Source organism: Antechinus flavipes, chromosome 2 (genome assembly GCF_016432865.1).
Source record: "Antechinus flavipes isolate AdamAnt ecotype Samford, QLD, Australia chromosome 2, AdamAnt_v2, whole genome shotgun sequence".
In the NCBI taxonomy this organism is placed as follows: Eukaryota; Metazoa; Chordata; class Mammalia; order Dasyuromorphia; family Dasyuridae; genus Antechinus; species Antechinus flavipes.
Window position 1 is genome coordinate 535,169,169 of NC_067399.1, and position 14,012 is coordinate 535,183,180.

The window sequence follows — 14,012 nt, forward strand, 5'->3', positions numbered from 1 at the left end:
CCAGAGTTCAGGGATATGTGAGTGAAACAGGTAGTCCGGGTGGAACCGGGTTGTTTCCATTTTTTGTTAGCAGCCAACCTAAAGTTTTCAGACCTTCTCACTACCCACCTCACATCAAAGAGGTTGTTTATTTTGCTTTGCGAAAGGACTGGAGCATGAAAGAGAAAAGGGGGCGGGGGTGGGGGTAGAAATGGGGAAGGGGGTGAGGGGTGGTAGTTTGAGGAAAAGAAAAGACCGCCTGGCCATTCTGAACACATCTTTAAATGGGGGTGGGGGCAGAAGCAACTTTGGGAACAAACATTTTATCCTCACTAAATCTTGTGAACTGAAAACATAAAAGTGACAAAGCGATTCTGTTTGTTTTATAGTATCTAATTGGACTGCTTTGCAGACCTAATGAGATTAGAGGGAGGAATCGTTCGCCGCCGCTGCAGAATAAACTGATACATTATTACAAGCCACAGGTTTTTTTAGAATTGTAGAGAGGATGTCTTTTTTTTTTTTTCTTTTGTTATTTCTCTTCCTTCTCCCTCCCGCCAAATAATTATTTGCTAGTGGATCGTGGGAAAAAAATAGGAAGGAAAAAAAGCACCCTAGCAGCCCAGGACTATAATATATATCTATTTATTATATGTCTTTCGGTTAATTCTTGATCTGAGGAGCGCTGTTTTTCACTCCCATGCGAAAGTCACCAGCGGGTAGGGGCTGATTGCTACTTTTCATGCATAGTTTTAGACACAAGAGGGCATTGTGACGTCGCCCCTGCAAGCGCCCATTCGCAGGCCGAGTTCGGCCACCCCACGTGGGGGTTCCGCGCTCCCATTGGCCAAGGGCGGGCAAAGCTGCCACATTATTTTGTTACTTTTCAGTCCCTATTTGGAACTGCTCTCGCGGCAGTTCAGACCTCGTGCTTGTCCCCCTAGCCTCTGTCTGTGTGTGGTATCCGCAAGGTCCGGGGCACTTTTTTTTTTTTTTTTTTTGGTGTGAGTGTATGTACGTGTGTGTGAGTGTGTGTTTTGGGGGTTAGAGGAAAGAGGAAAGGAGAGGGGCCGAGTGAAAAGCCACAGCGCTCTCTTGTCTTGCTGGGTCTTTCCTCTTGAGCGTCTCCCCTTTGCCTGTCCTCCGAGGCAGCAGCGAGAGGGCTTCGGGAAAGGAATAGGGCTCCGGGATTTGCCATTTTCTGGCTTTGAGGAGAGCGAATTTCTCCCCGGAGTGGATCCTGGCTAGTTCCTTCCTGCGCCTGGTGGAGTTAGGATGCCAAGCAGTTGAATCGAATCTACTTAGAAGCGGCTTTTCTCCAGCTCCGGGAAGGGAATTGAAGCCACAGCCACCGCGGAGGAGCAGCTGGGTTCTCCGAGGGGGGTGGGGGGGTGGTCAAACGGCCTGAGCTGAGCTCCTGTCCTCACTCTTCAGCATTCTCATCGTCTCAACGCTCCACCTTGATCCTTCCTAATTCATCCTTTCTCCTCCGGGAGGGCTTTCTTCGGAGCCAGCCCGGAGCCCGGCTACGTTGAGGATCTTGTAAAGCGCTCGGGTTGGTGGAGCTGTCTGGTTGTGGCCCCCTCCCAGCCCGGCGGCGGTGATTCGGAGGAGGGAGTAGAGAAGGTCTGTAGTAGCAGCATCCACGGGTCTTGGGACTCCAACACCGGACACCGCACCCTCCCCCGGTGAATCCGCGGGGAGGACAAGGATGTCTACGAACCCCCCGAGTCTGACTCCCTCTTCGCACTCGAGGGAAACCGGCCGGCTGCTGGCGGCGGAGCCCTAGCCAGACAAAGACAAGGAGACCCCCCCCCCCCAATTCCCCACCCCCAGCAAGCTCGGCTCCGGCCTCCCCATTCGCTTTCTGGAAGGACTTTTTTTTTCTTAATTTTTCCTTGGCTCTTTGTTTCTACTTGTGTTTGGTTCCGAGCCTGAGATATTGTTCCGAGAGTGGAGTGGGGGGGCGCGGGGGAAACCACTCAATTTCCCTGCCGCCCCCTGGTCCGGCTCTCCCTGCCCCCCTTCTCCCTCACCTCCCCGGGTTCAGGTCTCTCTGCTTCAACCTACTCTCGCAGAATCACGACCCCTCCCTGCGATGTATCCGCAAGGCAGACATCCGGTGAGTAATTGTAACTCGATTTATTTAATCATCTATCATTGGAGGGTAAATGAAGCTGTTTATCTTGCACCTCCATTTTGCTTGTTACCTTTATGGTTTGTGTGCGTGCGTGCCCGTGTGTGTGTCTGTATGTGTGTATGTGTGTGTGCGCGCTCTAACACAAAGAGGGAGGAAGGGGGGGAAGGGGGGAGGACTGGCGGACTGGCGGACAGAGATGGTTAAAGCCTTCTGGTGCGCTTTGGAGCGGCTGGTGTAGAAGGATGAAGTGCTTTCACACATACACGCCTTCTGCCCCCCACTCACCCCCACCTCTGTGTCTAAACAAACAGTGCCTTCCGTTTTCCATTCCCTCTTTGGGATGTTGCCGGGATGGAAGCCCTCTAATGGAGGGTAGTGCTTGGGGTGCCTCTTCTCACGGTAGCTAAGAAACTTGGAGCTGAGGGGAGGGTCAGGTTTGGAGGGCTGTGTAGACCGGAGCCGCCAGGCGGAATGGGGGGAGCTCCAAGGCTAAGTGATCGAAGGAGGCAGGAGTAGGGAGCAGATGGTGACTGCTTTGCCTGTGTGGATCCCTTCGCTGATCTCTTTACTCCCCTCTCCCTACGTCTGTCTCCCCCATGACTCCAGGCTCCCCATCAGCCTGGGCAGCCGGGATTCAAATTTACTGTGGCCGAGTCCTGTGATCGAATCAAAGATGAATTCCAGTTCTTACAAGCCCAGTATCACAGGTAAGGTCCGAGGTGGAGGCTTGGAGCTACGCAGATCCCCTGGGTCCCTCAGCATATTCTTTTCCTAGGGGTTCAGAAATACTCGAGGAGATTTGGGGTGCAATCCTTTATTTCCCCTTTCTGAGAGGCCCAAGTTTACTGTTCGTCACCGTGTCACCCGGAGGTCCCACTCTCCACCATCTATACCAGCCCCTAGTTCCCAGAGGCTTTGGGCTAATTGTTAAAGGGGATTTAAGGGTGGAGATTGGTCCAGTGCCAGATGTTGATTTTAGGATCCTTAAGCAGGACTCTTTACTGACTTCTCTTACCCAAGTCTCCGAGAAAGTTGACCCTTCTGGGAATGTTCCAGTTTCTTTAGTAGGATAGAATGGAAGGGCAGGTTTCTCTGTCTTCCACCTTGCTCTTGGGGGTGGAGGTGGGAGGCCACATGTCGATTAGTTGCACCTCTAATGCCAACTGGAAATTGGACAGAAGGGTAGAAAAGTGACTTTAAAAGTCCTTTTTCTCGCCTTGCAAATTTATCAGGACCCTTTCTACTCCCCAATCCCAAGCCACTTAACAAATCTGGTTGTGGATAGGTTCTGAAAACTATATGTTTTTGGCTTTTATAGTCTCAAAGTGGAGTACGACAAGCTGGCCAACGAGAAGACAGAAATGCAGCGCCATTATGTTATGGTAAGAGCTGCTCTGCACAATGGCCTAGGATTTGGGAATTAGGGCTTTGGGGAGAAGGGTGGAGGGTGAAAAACAAGAGGGGAAGTCAGATTAGAGTTCCAGTGACCAAAAGGGAGTCCAAAAAATAGGGACAATGCAAAGGAAAACTTGGTGGGGAAGAACAAGGTGGGCATTTGGTAAAGAATTGAGAACAACCTGTTTCTGCCCCTTTGCCCCTCTTATCTTTTTCACCTCAGGATTCCTGGGTTCTGTCTAGGATGCCCAGCGGCAAAATTCCTCTGGCTACATTAAAGGGGAATGCAACTTTTAATAAAGGAAAAACTTTACCTCTCAATAGTTAGGGCTGGAATCAAAGGGAGAACTGGTCCTATACACTGACCTCTCTCCAGTGTCTTTTACTTGTTTTTGTTTTTTTTTACTTTGACAATTCTCAAATGTTCTCAAATCGTTGGTTGACCCAATCCTGTATTATATCCAGGGTCAGTCTGCCTTTGTGTTGGGTAAGCTCCTAACTTTGGAATCTGTTTGGTAACTTCTGCTTTCTTAGCCTTTTAGTAAAACCTGTGGGTCTGACCTTCAGGGTCCGCTTTGCCTTAAAAATTGTTATAAACTATTTGGCTCTTAGACTTCTCTCAGCCTCCTTTTAAAGAGAAAAGAGAAGGATTGTAGAGAGAGAGAAGCTTTTGTAGATAGGCATGGTATTATATTCCTTCACTGTCAGCCTTTCTTCCCGCATATTCTCTTTCCCCAAGCCAAAACATAACTTGAGATAATTTTTTTCCACCAAATCTTCATTGGGGGCAGTAGATGAAATGCCCTTTTCTTTTTGTATCCCTGAGATTATCACAGCAAGTCTAGTATTCAGTTTGTAAGTGAGCATAGAATGTACTTAAAACTCTTCTCCCCCACATGCCTTTCCACAGTAGAGGCCTTTGACACTGTGCTAAATAAATAATTCTTAGAGGAAAAGAGGTAGCAGTATCCCAGTGTACATAATATTCTCTGTTGAACTCGAACCTTGTATCAACAGGATATGTGGCACATGTACTGCTAGAAGGGAGAGTGATCACTATTCTCACTATATATATATATATATTCCATTTGGTGGTAGGAGAAACACTTGTTCATTGTTGGCTTCTGGGGCCTCTGTAGGCTGGGCTATTAGTTTTGATTTAAAACTTCCTTGGCAAACCTATCATAAGTACAGTTTGGCCAGAAACCTTCCTCATCATAAGCAGCATTTGAAGAATGAATAGATTTCTGTGTGGTTTGTTCATCATTAATGGGAACACTTTTCACTTTTTTTTTAAACAGTACTATGAAATGTCCTATGGTCTGAACATTGAAATGCACAAACAGGTAAGTAATTGTTCCCAATCTGTGAAAAGAATACATTAAAAGAGAGATACTTGGTTGAATTGCAGTGTCTGTGGAATTTCCTGAGTTAATCTCCAGTTTGGGAAGTGAGGTTAGCTTACCTCCCCTTCGACTTCCCTCCACCGCTTCCCTCCCTCCCCTTGTTGGCTAGGAGGACATGAAACTCAAACTACTGCTTGAAGTGGTAACTGTAGGGCACCTGGTTTTCTTAAGCTGCTGAGTTGGGTTTCTTTAATTCATTACCAAAAATGCTACCTAATTGTCAGAGGCATCTGATTTAAAGTGTAGGCCATAGCTAGTTGAGAAGTTCTACACAAGATGGAGGCACTCCATAGATCTATCTGCTTTACATCTCAAAAGTGAAGGGGGTGGCTTGCAACTTTTTAATCTGCTTTTATGTAAAATTCTCTAAAGGAAGTGCTGGAGGGTTTGCTGGGGGGGAAAAAAATGATGTTCTACCTTGATAAGATAACTAGAAGGGGCCTAAAGCCCTAGGCACAGGAGTGTAAAATTTACGGGAATGAAGCAACTGTGATTAAGCCTGGTTATTTACTCTTAACTACTTACTACTTCTAAAAGCACTCCTCATTAAGAATTAAAGGAGAGAGCAGATTGGTGTATGAGCTCCTCTTTGGAATTCTGAAGTTAAACCAGTTTCCCTAGTAGGGGCGGAGTTTAATGGATATGTAAACTATCTTATTGTCCATGTTCTAACTACAATGGGCCTCAAACTGAACAAATACTAATATCCTTTATCTCAATGCATATCTGTAATCTGGCACTATCCCTGGGAGGGGTAAAGGGTGAGGCCCTTGGTATATTTATATTTGTAGGAGAGAGGCTGACTGTAATTTGGCCTCTGGAATGATTTGCATTGACTGAGCTCCTACTGATAATGAAGGCTGGCTGGTCTCTTTCACAATTGGTGTTTCAAAGTTGTTGGCTAATACTGACTTTTGGTAACTCGGCCCAAGTGGACTTTCTACTAGAAATTTAACTTGGCTATGAGGTTTAAATTCTGTTCTAGTTATGCAAAGTGTCACAGGGAGGAGGATCACAGAGAGTCTTAGAACTTCCCAGTTGGAGCTGGGAAGGACCTTGGAGCTCAGATGGTCTAACCCCTTGTATTTGGGGAGACATTGGGATTCCTGCAATGTTAAGGGTTTCATTGTTCTTTTCTACCATATTTGGATAACTCTTTAATAATCTCCAAGTGGATGGCCTGGTATTTTGTTGTTAAGCCATTTCAGTCCTGCCCAACTCTTCGTGACCCCATTTGTTATTTTCTTGGCAAAGATAGTGGATCAGTTTGCCGTTCCCTTCTCTAACTCATTTTATAGGTGAGGAAACCGAGGCAAACAGGGTGAAGTGACTTGCCCAGGGTCACACAGCTAGAGCTGAACTCCCAGAAAGAGTCAGTCTTCCTGACTCCAGGCATAGAGTCTTATCTTCTTTACCAGACTGCCCCTATTCGGTGGCATATAAAATCTTAAAAGGTTCCTCACTTGAGCAGTTTGTTAGAGATTCCTTTGGAGACTGGAGCAGTGAAGTTAAGACTATAGTGTGATGTTGGTAATGAACCCTTTTAGCATGCTTCCTCTAGATGGGAAGGTTCAAACCAACCATACATCGTTGTAATAAGATTATTTGAAAAAGTTTAACATTTGTGGGAATGATGTGGGAAACATTTGTGGGAGTGTGGTATAAAGAGGAGGGCCGGACTTGATTCAGTTCCAGCTCTGCTACTTATGTGCCTGGACAAATTCACCTCATCTGCAAAATGGCAAGGTTGGCCTAGATGCTGGTACAATAAAAATGCCTGAGTGTGTTGTGGGGGGTGGTGGGGGTGGGGGTAGTGAGGGCCCAGGCCTAAGGAAACTGAAGTTCTGTCGTCCTGACTCCTTGTCTCCCTTCACACCCTTTTCCCCAAGAGCTGAGTTTCTTGGGTGTGTTTAAAGAGGGTAATTGCACTCAAGTTTAAAATTTATAGCAGCAGTTATCCTAAGAGCCTTATAATTAAGGCATTATATGTTGTTGCATGTTGAGTTCTGTTTTGTGTTGTGCTCCCATGGCCCCTGTAAGAGTGGATAAGATAGCCCTTTGACCTAAGGAATCCTGCTTTGCTTGATGCAATGTATACATAGCGATGACTTTTATCAATCCCAGTTTTTTAAGTCTGGAGCTTTGGCATTCTGAGTGTCCAGAAAAAAATGCTAGTTCTAAATCTTAACTTGTTTGGCATGTGATAGTTTGAGAAATGAGGTTCTCGGTTAAAAGAGCCGTCTCTAAATTCTTCTGGTTGATTTGGGAATTAATCTATTGTACGAATGAGTCATTGGCCCCGGGAAGTTCTCTCCCCTCCCCCACTGGAATCTGACTCCTGAGCTTGCCGATTTGGGGATGAGTGTTTTCTTTTTCTTAGACTTCTTGTAGCTTTAACTTGCAAATCTCTAAGTTGGGTGAAATAGCCCTGTGGCAATGCAGGAACAAAGGCATAAGGAGGTGAGGAAACACTGATGATAAATGCAACCATAAGCTAATAGGGCTTGTCACTCCCCTGGCTTGAGAGAGCTCTGCAAAATAAATCCTGCCACTAATTGTAGTGTGGGTACTGGGTGCATTCAGTGGATGGTGGTTAGGCCTGAGCAAACAAGTTTATCAGCTGACCTGTTTAGCGGTTGACTGGTGTTTTATCTGCACACACAATCAAGTGACTGGAGTGCTTGAATTATTCATGCAGTGTCCTGCCCTCTAGACTTGACTGTTCGTGTGATTACATCTGCCTGGAACAAACTGGATGGGTACTTCTTTAAGTAGAGGGGTAGGAGGGGGATTGTCTTGTACATTTATATAATACATTATCTACCTAGCACCTTCTGGAAGTGTTGAGGCCTTCAATCCACACAGTAGATGCCCACTCTCCTCCCTGCTACCACAACTACATTTTCTTTCAAATTCGACATAAAAATGGATGCTCATTCATGTTTCAATGAGAAGTGCCAATTAGGTAGGAACCACAGGTTTGGCTGGATAGACCCTACAGTATTGACAGAGGGCAGCCAGTGATGGGAGCTTAGTCCAGTTTAGTTTTATAAAGGAGCTTAAATGTGGATTTTGTTGTCTCTTCAGTGTCTTTCTATCTCTGACTCCTTCTTTCATAGCCTTCAGATCACTGAGAGGTTAATAAGTGGTTTTTCCTTCCTACTCTTCTGCCTCCCTCCCTAATTATGTCAAAGTGTAAATTACAAAATCTCTTGGGCTGGCCTGGCTCTGCTGTCCTTGCAAGGATTTCAAGAGGTCAGCTGGTCCAACCCCCAGCCTTCAGGCAGAATGTCAGGGATGATTCAGGAGAGCTAGAAGCTTACCTGTTTCCTCCCATCTTTCTTGTTCTGTGTTGTTTTCTAGTGGCATCAGAAATAACAAAGTTAATTGAGGGACAAATCTCAGAAAGCTGATGTCCTTTTTTTTTTTTTCTTTAAATGAAGTATGCTGCTGATAACGATAATATTTTGGGTCCCTGATACTTCAGAATATTGAATTTGATCAGTTGTGTAATTCATCTTTTATTTACTTAGGGATTTTGAAGGGTAGAGGTGGGGGAAGTTTTCTGTGGAACAGCTCAGGGATTACTGTTTTAATCTATTAGTATCCTCAAATCAGGAAAATTGGAGAAAAGTTTTAAGCAGTTCCAATGGACACTGTTCTGCCCCCATCCCCCTGGGCAAAACTTCTTGTAAGGTATTGATAAGAGTATTAGAGGATGGATAGGCTTGGGAAAAACTCTGATCTCCTTTTGTTGGAGTGCATGCTGTCATTGAAGACATCAAACTCCACTTCATTATTAGAGTCAGTTTTAAAGAGTGAGATTTAAAGCATTTTGGTTTCAAAGCAACATTATGTGCTAAGAGGAAAATGTGCTTGTTCCATAAACCACCAGACTTCAGTAAAGGGGCTTTTTAGTGAGACAGAAGAAAAAGATCGAAGACTCACTTCTTGGCTGTTAGGAAGCCAATGGGTATTTAGATTGCCATAGGCTTTTAAATTAATATCTAAAGTAGCTGAGGCTATAAACTTCGTATACAGAAGTGCTGAGTACCTAATTTAAAGTTTTATAACTGTGTTAGCTTGCCCTCTTTGCACTTATCATGTTTTGAATTGCTAGTTAGATTCAAATATTTGTACAACTAATGATTAAAAGTGCATAGTAATCCCCATGTGTCTAACTAGTTATTCTAGGTAGGAGATTTCTTACAGAGTGAAGACAGCCTGTAAACGCCCCCTGGGATGGGGATGAATGAAAGTTGGCACATCATATTGTGTGGGGCCTGGGAGTCAGGAGACCTGGGTTCTAGAGCTGCACTTTGCCATCGGCTAGCTATGTAACAAGTCACTTACCTGGATCTCGGTCTCATTTGTTTATTCTTTCAAATGGAGTATACTATAGATTGAGGCCTTTTCTACCTCAAATTCTGTGGTTGCCATTTAGGTGCTAGAAGAGGGGCCATAGGGATTCACTGGTAGATATTTGACAAGATCTCCATGACCTGAATATAGGGCATATATGTTGGGAAGCAACTAGGCAGTGTAGTGGATAGAGTGCTGGGCCTGCAATCAGAAAAACTCATCTTTCTCAGTTCAAATCTGGCCTCAAACACTTCCTGGGCAAGTTATTCAACCCTATTTGTCTTGTTTCCCCATGAAGGAAATGACTGGGAGAAGGGAATGGCAAAACCACTCTTTATATTTTTGCCAAGAAAATCTTCAGATGAGCTCAGGACAGTACAGGTCTGAACCACGAAAAACAGCATTGTATTCTTTGGATGCCTGTGAGAGTCCAATGGAGTGCTTTGCACATAATGGGTGATCTATAAATACTTGTTATGTACCCAGTGAATTACTTCCAGTTTTCAAATTCTGAGAATACTTTGTTGACTGATTTATTTCTTTTTTGGGGGGATGAGGAGATTTGAATCCATGATGGTTTGAAACTTAAGATTGTTTGCAAAGAATTTGTACAGGTATTTGAGGCCAAACTCTGAACTCTTGCCTTCCTTAGTAACAGGGTTTGGTTTTGTTTGTTTGGTCTCATTTTGTTTTTTAATACACAGTTGGAGTTCAAGTATATTCTTTCATAATCCTTCTGATTTATTTTAGTCTTGTCTTCCCAACTTGATTATGAGCTTTAGGACCATGACAGTTTTCTTTTTGGATCCATCATAATTGAGGGCTAGGTGTATAGTAGGTATTTTGATAATTATCTAATGTATTGTCCAGTGACATTGCTAAAGAGAGGGCTGATTCTAACTCTGATCTGAGCCAATTCTGCAAATGAGCCATTGGGCCTAGGTGATTTTCAGGTACTTTTCAGCCCCAAGATTCTGTGACTTTCTTCACTTTAGGGCCATCTAGGTCTCACCTTACTCCCACTTACTGAAGGGTTTTTGGAGTTGAAGCTCTTTTCTTTTCCTGAGTTGGCAGCAGATGAAAGTCCCAGTTATCCTGGACTTAATATTCTAGTTTGGACTTTATTCCCCAAAGTGGTATTGTGTCTCCTTTCTGATATTGGTAATTCTGTAATGACTGGTTGTGACCCACCCCCCTCCCTCATATTTAATTCTCATCAGTATAGCTCTCCACTTTGCTATTAATGATAGCAGCCAGCAGAATAGCTTTCAACATGCCATTGACAGTCTGGTTTAAGAGAGCACTTGAAAGAGTGCTAGACAGCTGAAAGTACCCATAATTGTGTACCGCAGTGAGAACTGCCAGCTCAAGGACCTTGTTTTCATATGCTTAAAGGGACAATATCTTGTTTTCAACAAATGCTTCCAGTGACTTACATCCAAGATTCTTTTCTGTGTCCTCCCCTTTCCTTTTCCTCTTCTATTTTCATTTTTGGTCTTTTTTGATGGGATATATTCAGCCCGCTTAGGTTTTTTCAGAGTAGGTATCTCTCTCTCTCTCTCTCTCTCTCTCTCTATATATATATATATGTATGCATGTATGTTATATATACATGTATAACACACATTATATATATATAATATATTACATGCTTAGGGTACATGCACTTGCTATGAACAACTTCTAAGGGTAAACTGTGTCATTTATATGGAAATTTAGACGAAGTGCCTGAAGAAATTAAACTGGGTGCAAATTCAAACTAGGCTGCACCATCCATGCTTGGGTAGGAGTATGTCCTGAAAGGCTCTATAATATAATATCTGTAATACTAATGCTTGGGAATCTCGACTGAATTTTCAGAATTTGCTGCTTTATCATTGCTGACTATACCAACTTTAGATTTGAACAGCAGATATCCCCAAGTCATTGAGCATGTGTCTGCAAAATTGCTTGATGAAGATGTAGTAAGTGCTTTTTGAAGAGTCCTAATGATTTAGACCTGTTGATCTCTCCAGGTCCTTCCAGCTCAGAAATCCTATAATTCTAGAACTTCTCTATTCTGGCAGTATTGGCATTCAGAAGTGTCAGGGTTAAGACTAGAGCAAAGTTTCTGAGATTGTTTCCTGGTCTATAAAATGGGGATAAATGATGCTTGCAACTTGAAGGATTGTGGGGGGGGGAAATCTGCCATACCTTAAAGCATCATATAATTATGAGCTCTTGTTGTTATTCCTAATTTAATTTCATCCATTTTCCTAAATAATTGCCTTTGGAAGACCTTTCCATATGGTTCTCACTCTGCATTTCAATTCATATTTAATAAATGTGATGCAATTCTGTCTTAGAGATCCTAAATTTTTTAGAACAAGAAGGAAGCTTAGTGAACTAATTCAGTGCCATCCTCCTTCTTTTTTCCTTCTTTTACAGATGAAATTCAGAGATGTAACATGACTTATACATAGCAGTCACTAACACAGCCAGGACCTCTACTCAAGTTTTTCTTACTTGATTCTTCATCCAGTATTCATTCTTCTAACTAAAGCATAACTAGAACCCAATTTCTAGATTTTAAATCTTAATCCTTGTGAGGTAACCTTGATCCTAAGAATTTTTAACTAGATTGGTTATTCTCTCATGTGAGTAAGAGTTCATGAAGGAGGGGTTCATTGTACATTCAGTAGAAGTCCATTGAAAGTTGGATTCTTGATCTTTTTTTTTTTCTTAATATCTTTTATGTACCTAGTCATGTGCAGTACCGAGTGGGATCCAAGGGAAATCAGTGGTCCCCTTGATCTCGTTCTTACAGTGGAAACAAGACTTAACTATATCAAATAATCAAGACTATAGGATCACACATAATAAACTACATGACAAGTGATGTGGTATAGACTAGAACTTCAAGTCACTGAATAGGGCAGTCATTTGTGAAGGGATCTCCCTCTTAAGGGGGTGGACTTTGGTCACACCTTGAAAGACAGTTTGAATCCAGTATTTGATAAATTCTTAACTGCCTTCTTTCTGATAGTGGAAAGTGTGATTTTTTTTGGGGGGGTGGGGTGGGAGTGGGTGGAATTCTCCAGAGCTTGGGAAATGAAATGATGTGTTCTGGTTCAATTAAATAAACATTAATTCCATATTATGTGCTAGAACTGGGATACAAAGAGAAAAATGCAAACAATTCCTGTACTCAAGATTCTGAATTTTACTGGGGGAAATCTAGGACCAAGTCATGTGATTGTCTTCCTGCCTTTTACCAAAAAACCCACTAGAGCACATCTCTTCTCCCCCTTCTCCTCCCCCAAAAGTAACTGTTAGAGTACTAAGTATGTTCCCTTGGAGTCTATATATGTACTGTTGTTGTTTTTTTACCCCATCCAAGAATTTTTTTTTCTTAAGTCATTAGAAAAAACTGAGCCCTTCCTTTCAAAGAGTAAAATAGAGATAGTTTGGAGGGTATGAGGGAAAGATCTGACTTTTGCTTTGGTTTGAAAGAGAAGACTTGCATTTAAGACTCTTAAAAGCAGCTTTGCTGCTGTGCTGTTCTTTCTACAACTCTTGGCTTTGAACTCCGTCAGCTCTTAGTGATACCTGGTACTTGTGTATAGTGCTTTATAGCATGTGTATTTTCTTTGGGAGCTGTGATCCAGCAAGGAATCTATCCAGATAATCCTACTCAATGATTTATAAACTTTTGCAGGTTTGGAGCTCTTCAGGGAGACCTGCTTCTTAAGCCCAAGCCTTAGGAGGACCCTGTGTGCTCTCCCTCCTCTCTAGTTAATTCCCTGAGAAAATAAAGGTCTCTCCCAAGTAGATCTTAAGACAGATGGGAGGAAAACAGTTTTGCTACCAGTAAAATCACATCAGGAAAAATGGTATCTCTTCCAAGAGTCATTGTTTTCAAAACATGCCTGGATATTGAGAGCAATCCACTGGATGGACAGCCTCTTTCCCTATGGGAAAACTTAGTTACAAAGACTGGTTAAGGGAGTTCCCCTGGACTCAGCACCAATAATAAAATGAATTGGTACTAAAAGTCCAGAATTCTAGGACTCAACTATAAAGTAACAATAATAATAATAATTTAGATAGTACTTTATGTAATTCTATAGTGGCTTACAAAGTAATTTATATACATTGTTTCAATTGTTTTTCAGAATGATTCTGTGAAAGTAGGTGCTATTCATAATCACTCTTACAGGCTGAGACAGAAGTTCACCCAGCAAGGAAATGTCTAGACAGGATTCAAACTCTGGTCTTTCTGATACCAAATCCAGTATTCCCTAGTTTAATAGAAGTAAAAAAGTGTCTATGGAATATGGAAGAAACCTGGGCACTGTCTCCTTTGTAACTTTGCAAGAGGTAGACTAGGTGACTTGTGCAGCTGTTTCAGACAGGTCCAGCACTTCTGAACCCCATTTGGGATTTTCCTGGTGAAGATACTGAAGTTGTTTGCCATTACCTTCGCCAGCTCATTTTACAGATGAGGCAAATGAGACAAACTCAGTGAAGTGACTTGCTCAACGTCATACAGCTAGTGTCTGAGGCTGGATTTGAACTTTTGAAGAGGGGACTAGTGCTCCCTAGCTTCTCAGATGACTTCTAAAGAGCCTTGTTATTTAGCTCTGTGATATTAGGGCTTCTTATTCAGATAGATGTCCAATCATTGAGAATGGGCATGGGACAAGCATTTGAGAAGAAAAGAGGCATATTTTTATAAGTGAATACAAAAG

General features: G+C 42.9%; 1 protein-coding gene across 7 annotated transcripts in view; it reads left to right on the plus strand.

Annotated features, from left to right (window-relative positions):
• The first annotated feature begins 891 nt into the window (after positions 1-891).
• Positions 892-14,012, plus strand: part of TLE3 (TLE family member 3, transcriptional corepressor) — a 57,287-nt gene continuing 44,166 nt past the window's right edge. For all 7 annotated transcript variants that reach the window (XM_051980760.1, XM_051980763.1, XM_051980762.1 and 4 more), the window contains exons 1-4: positions 892-2,101; positions 2,726-2,826; positions 3,438-3,501; positions 4,816-4,860. In XM_051980760.1, the coding sequence (XP_051836720.1) occupies positions 2,078-2,101; positions 2,726-2,826; positions 3,438-3,501; positions 4,816-4,860 (234 nt within the window). In that variant the 5' untranslated portion in view covers positions 892-2,077. The remainder of the gene's footprint in view (positions 2,102-2,725; positions 2,827-3,437; positions 3,502-4,815; positions 4,861-14,012) is intronic.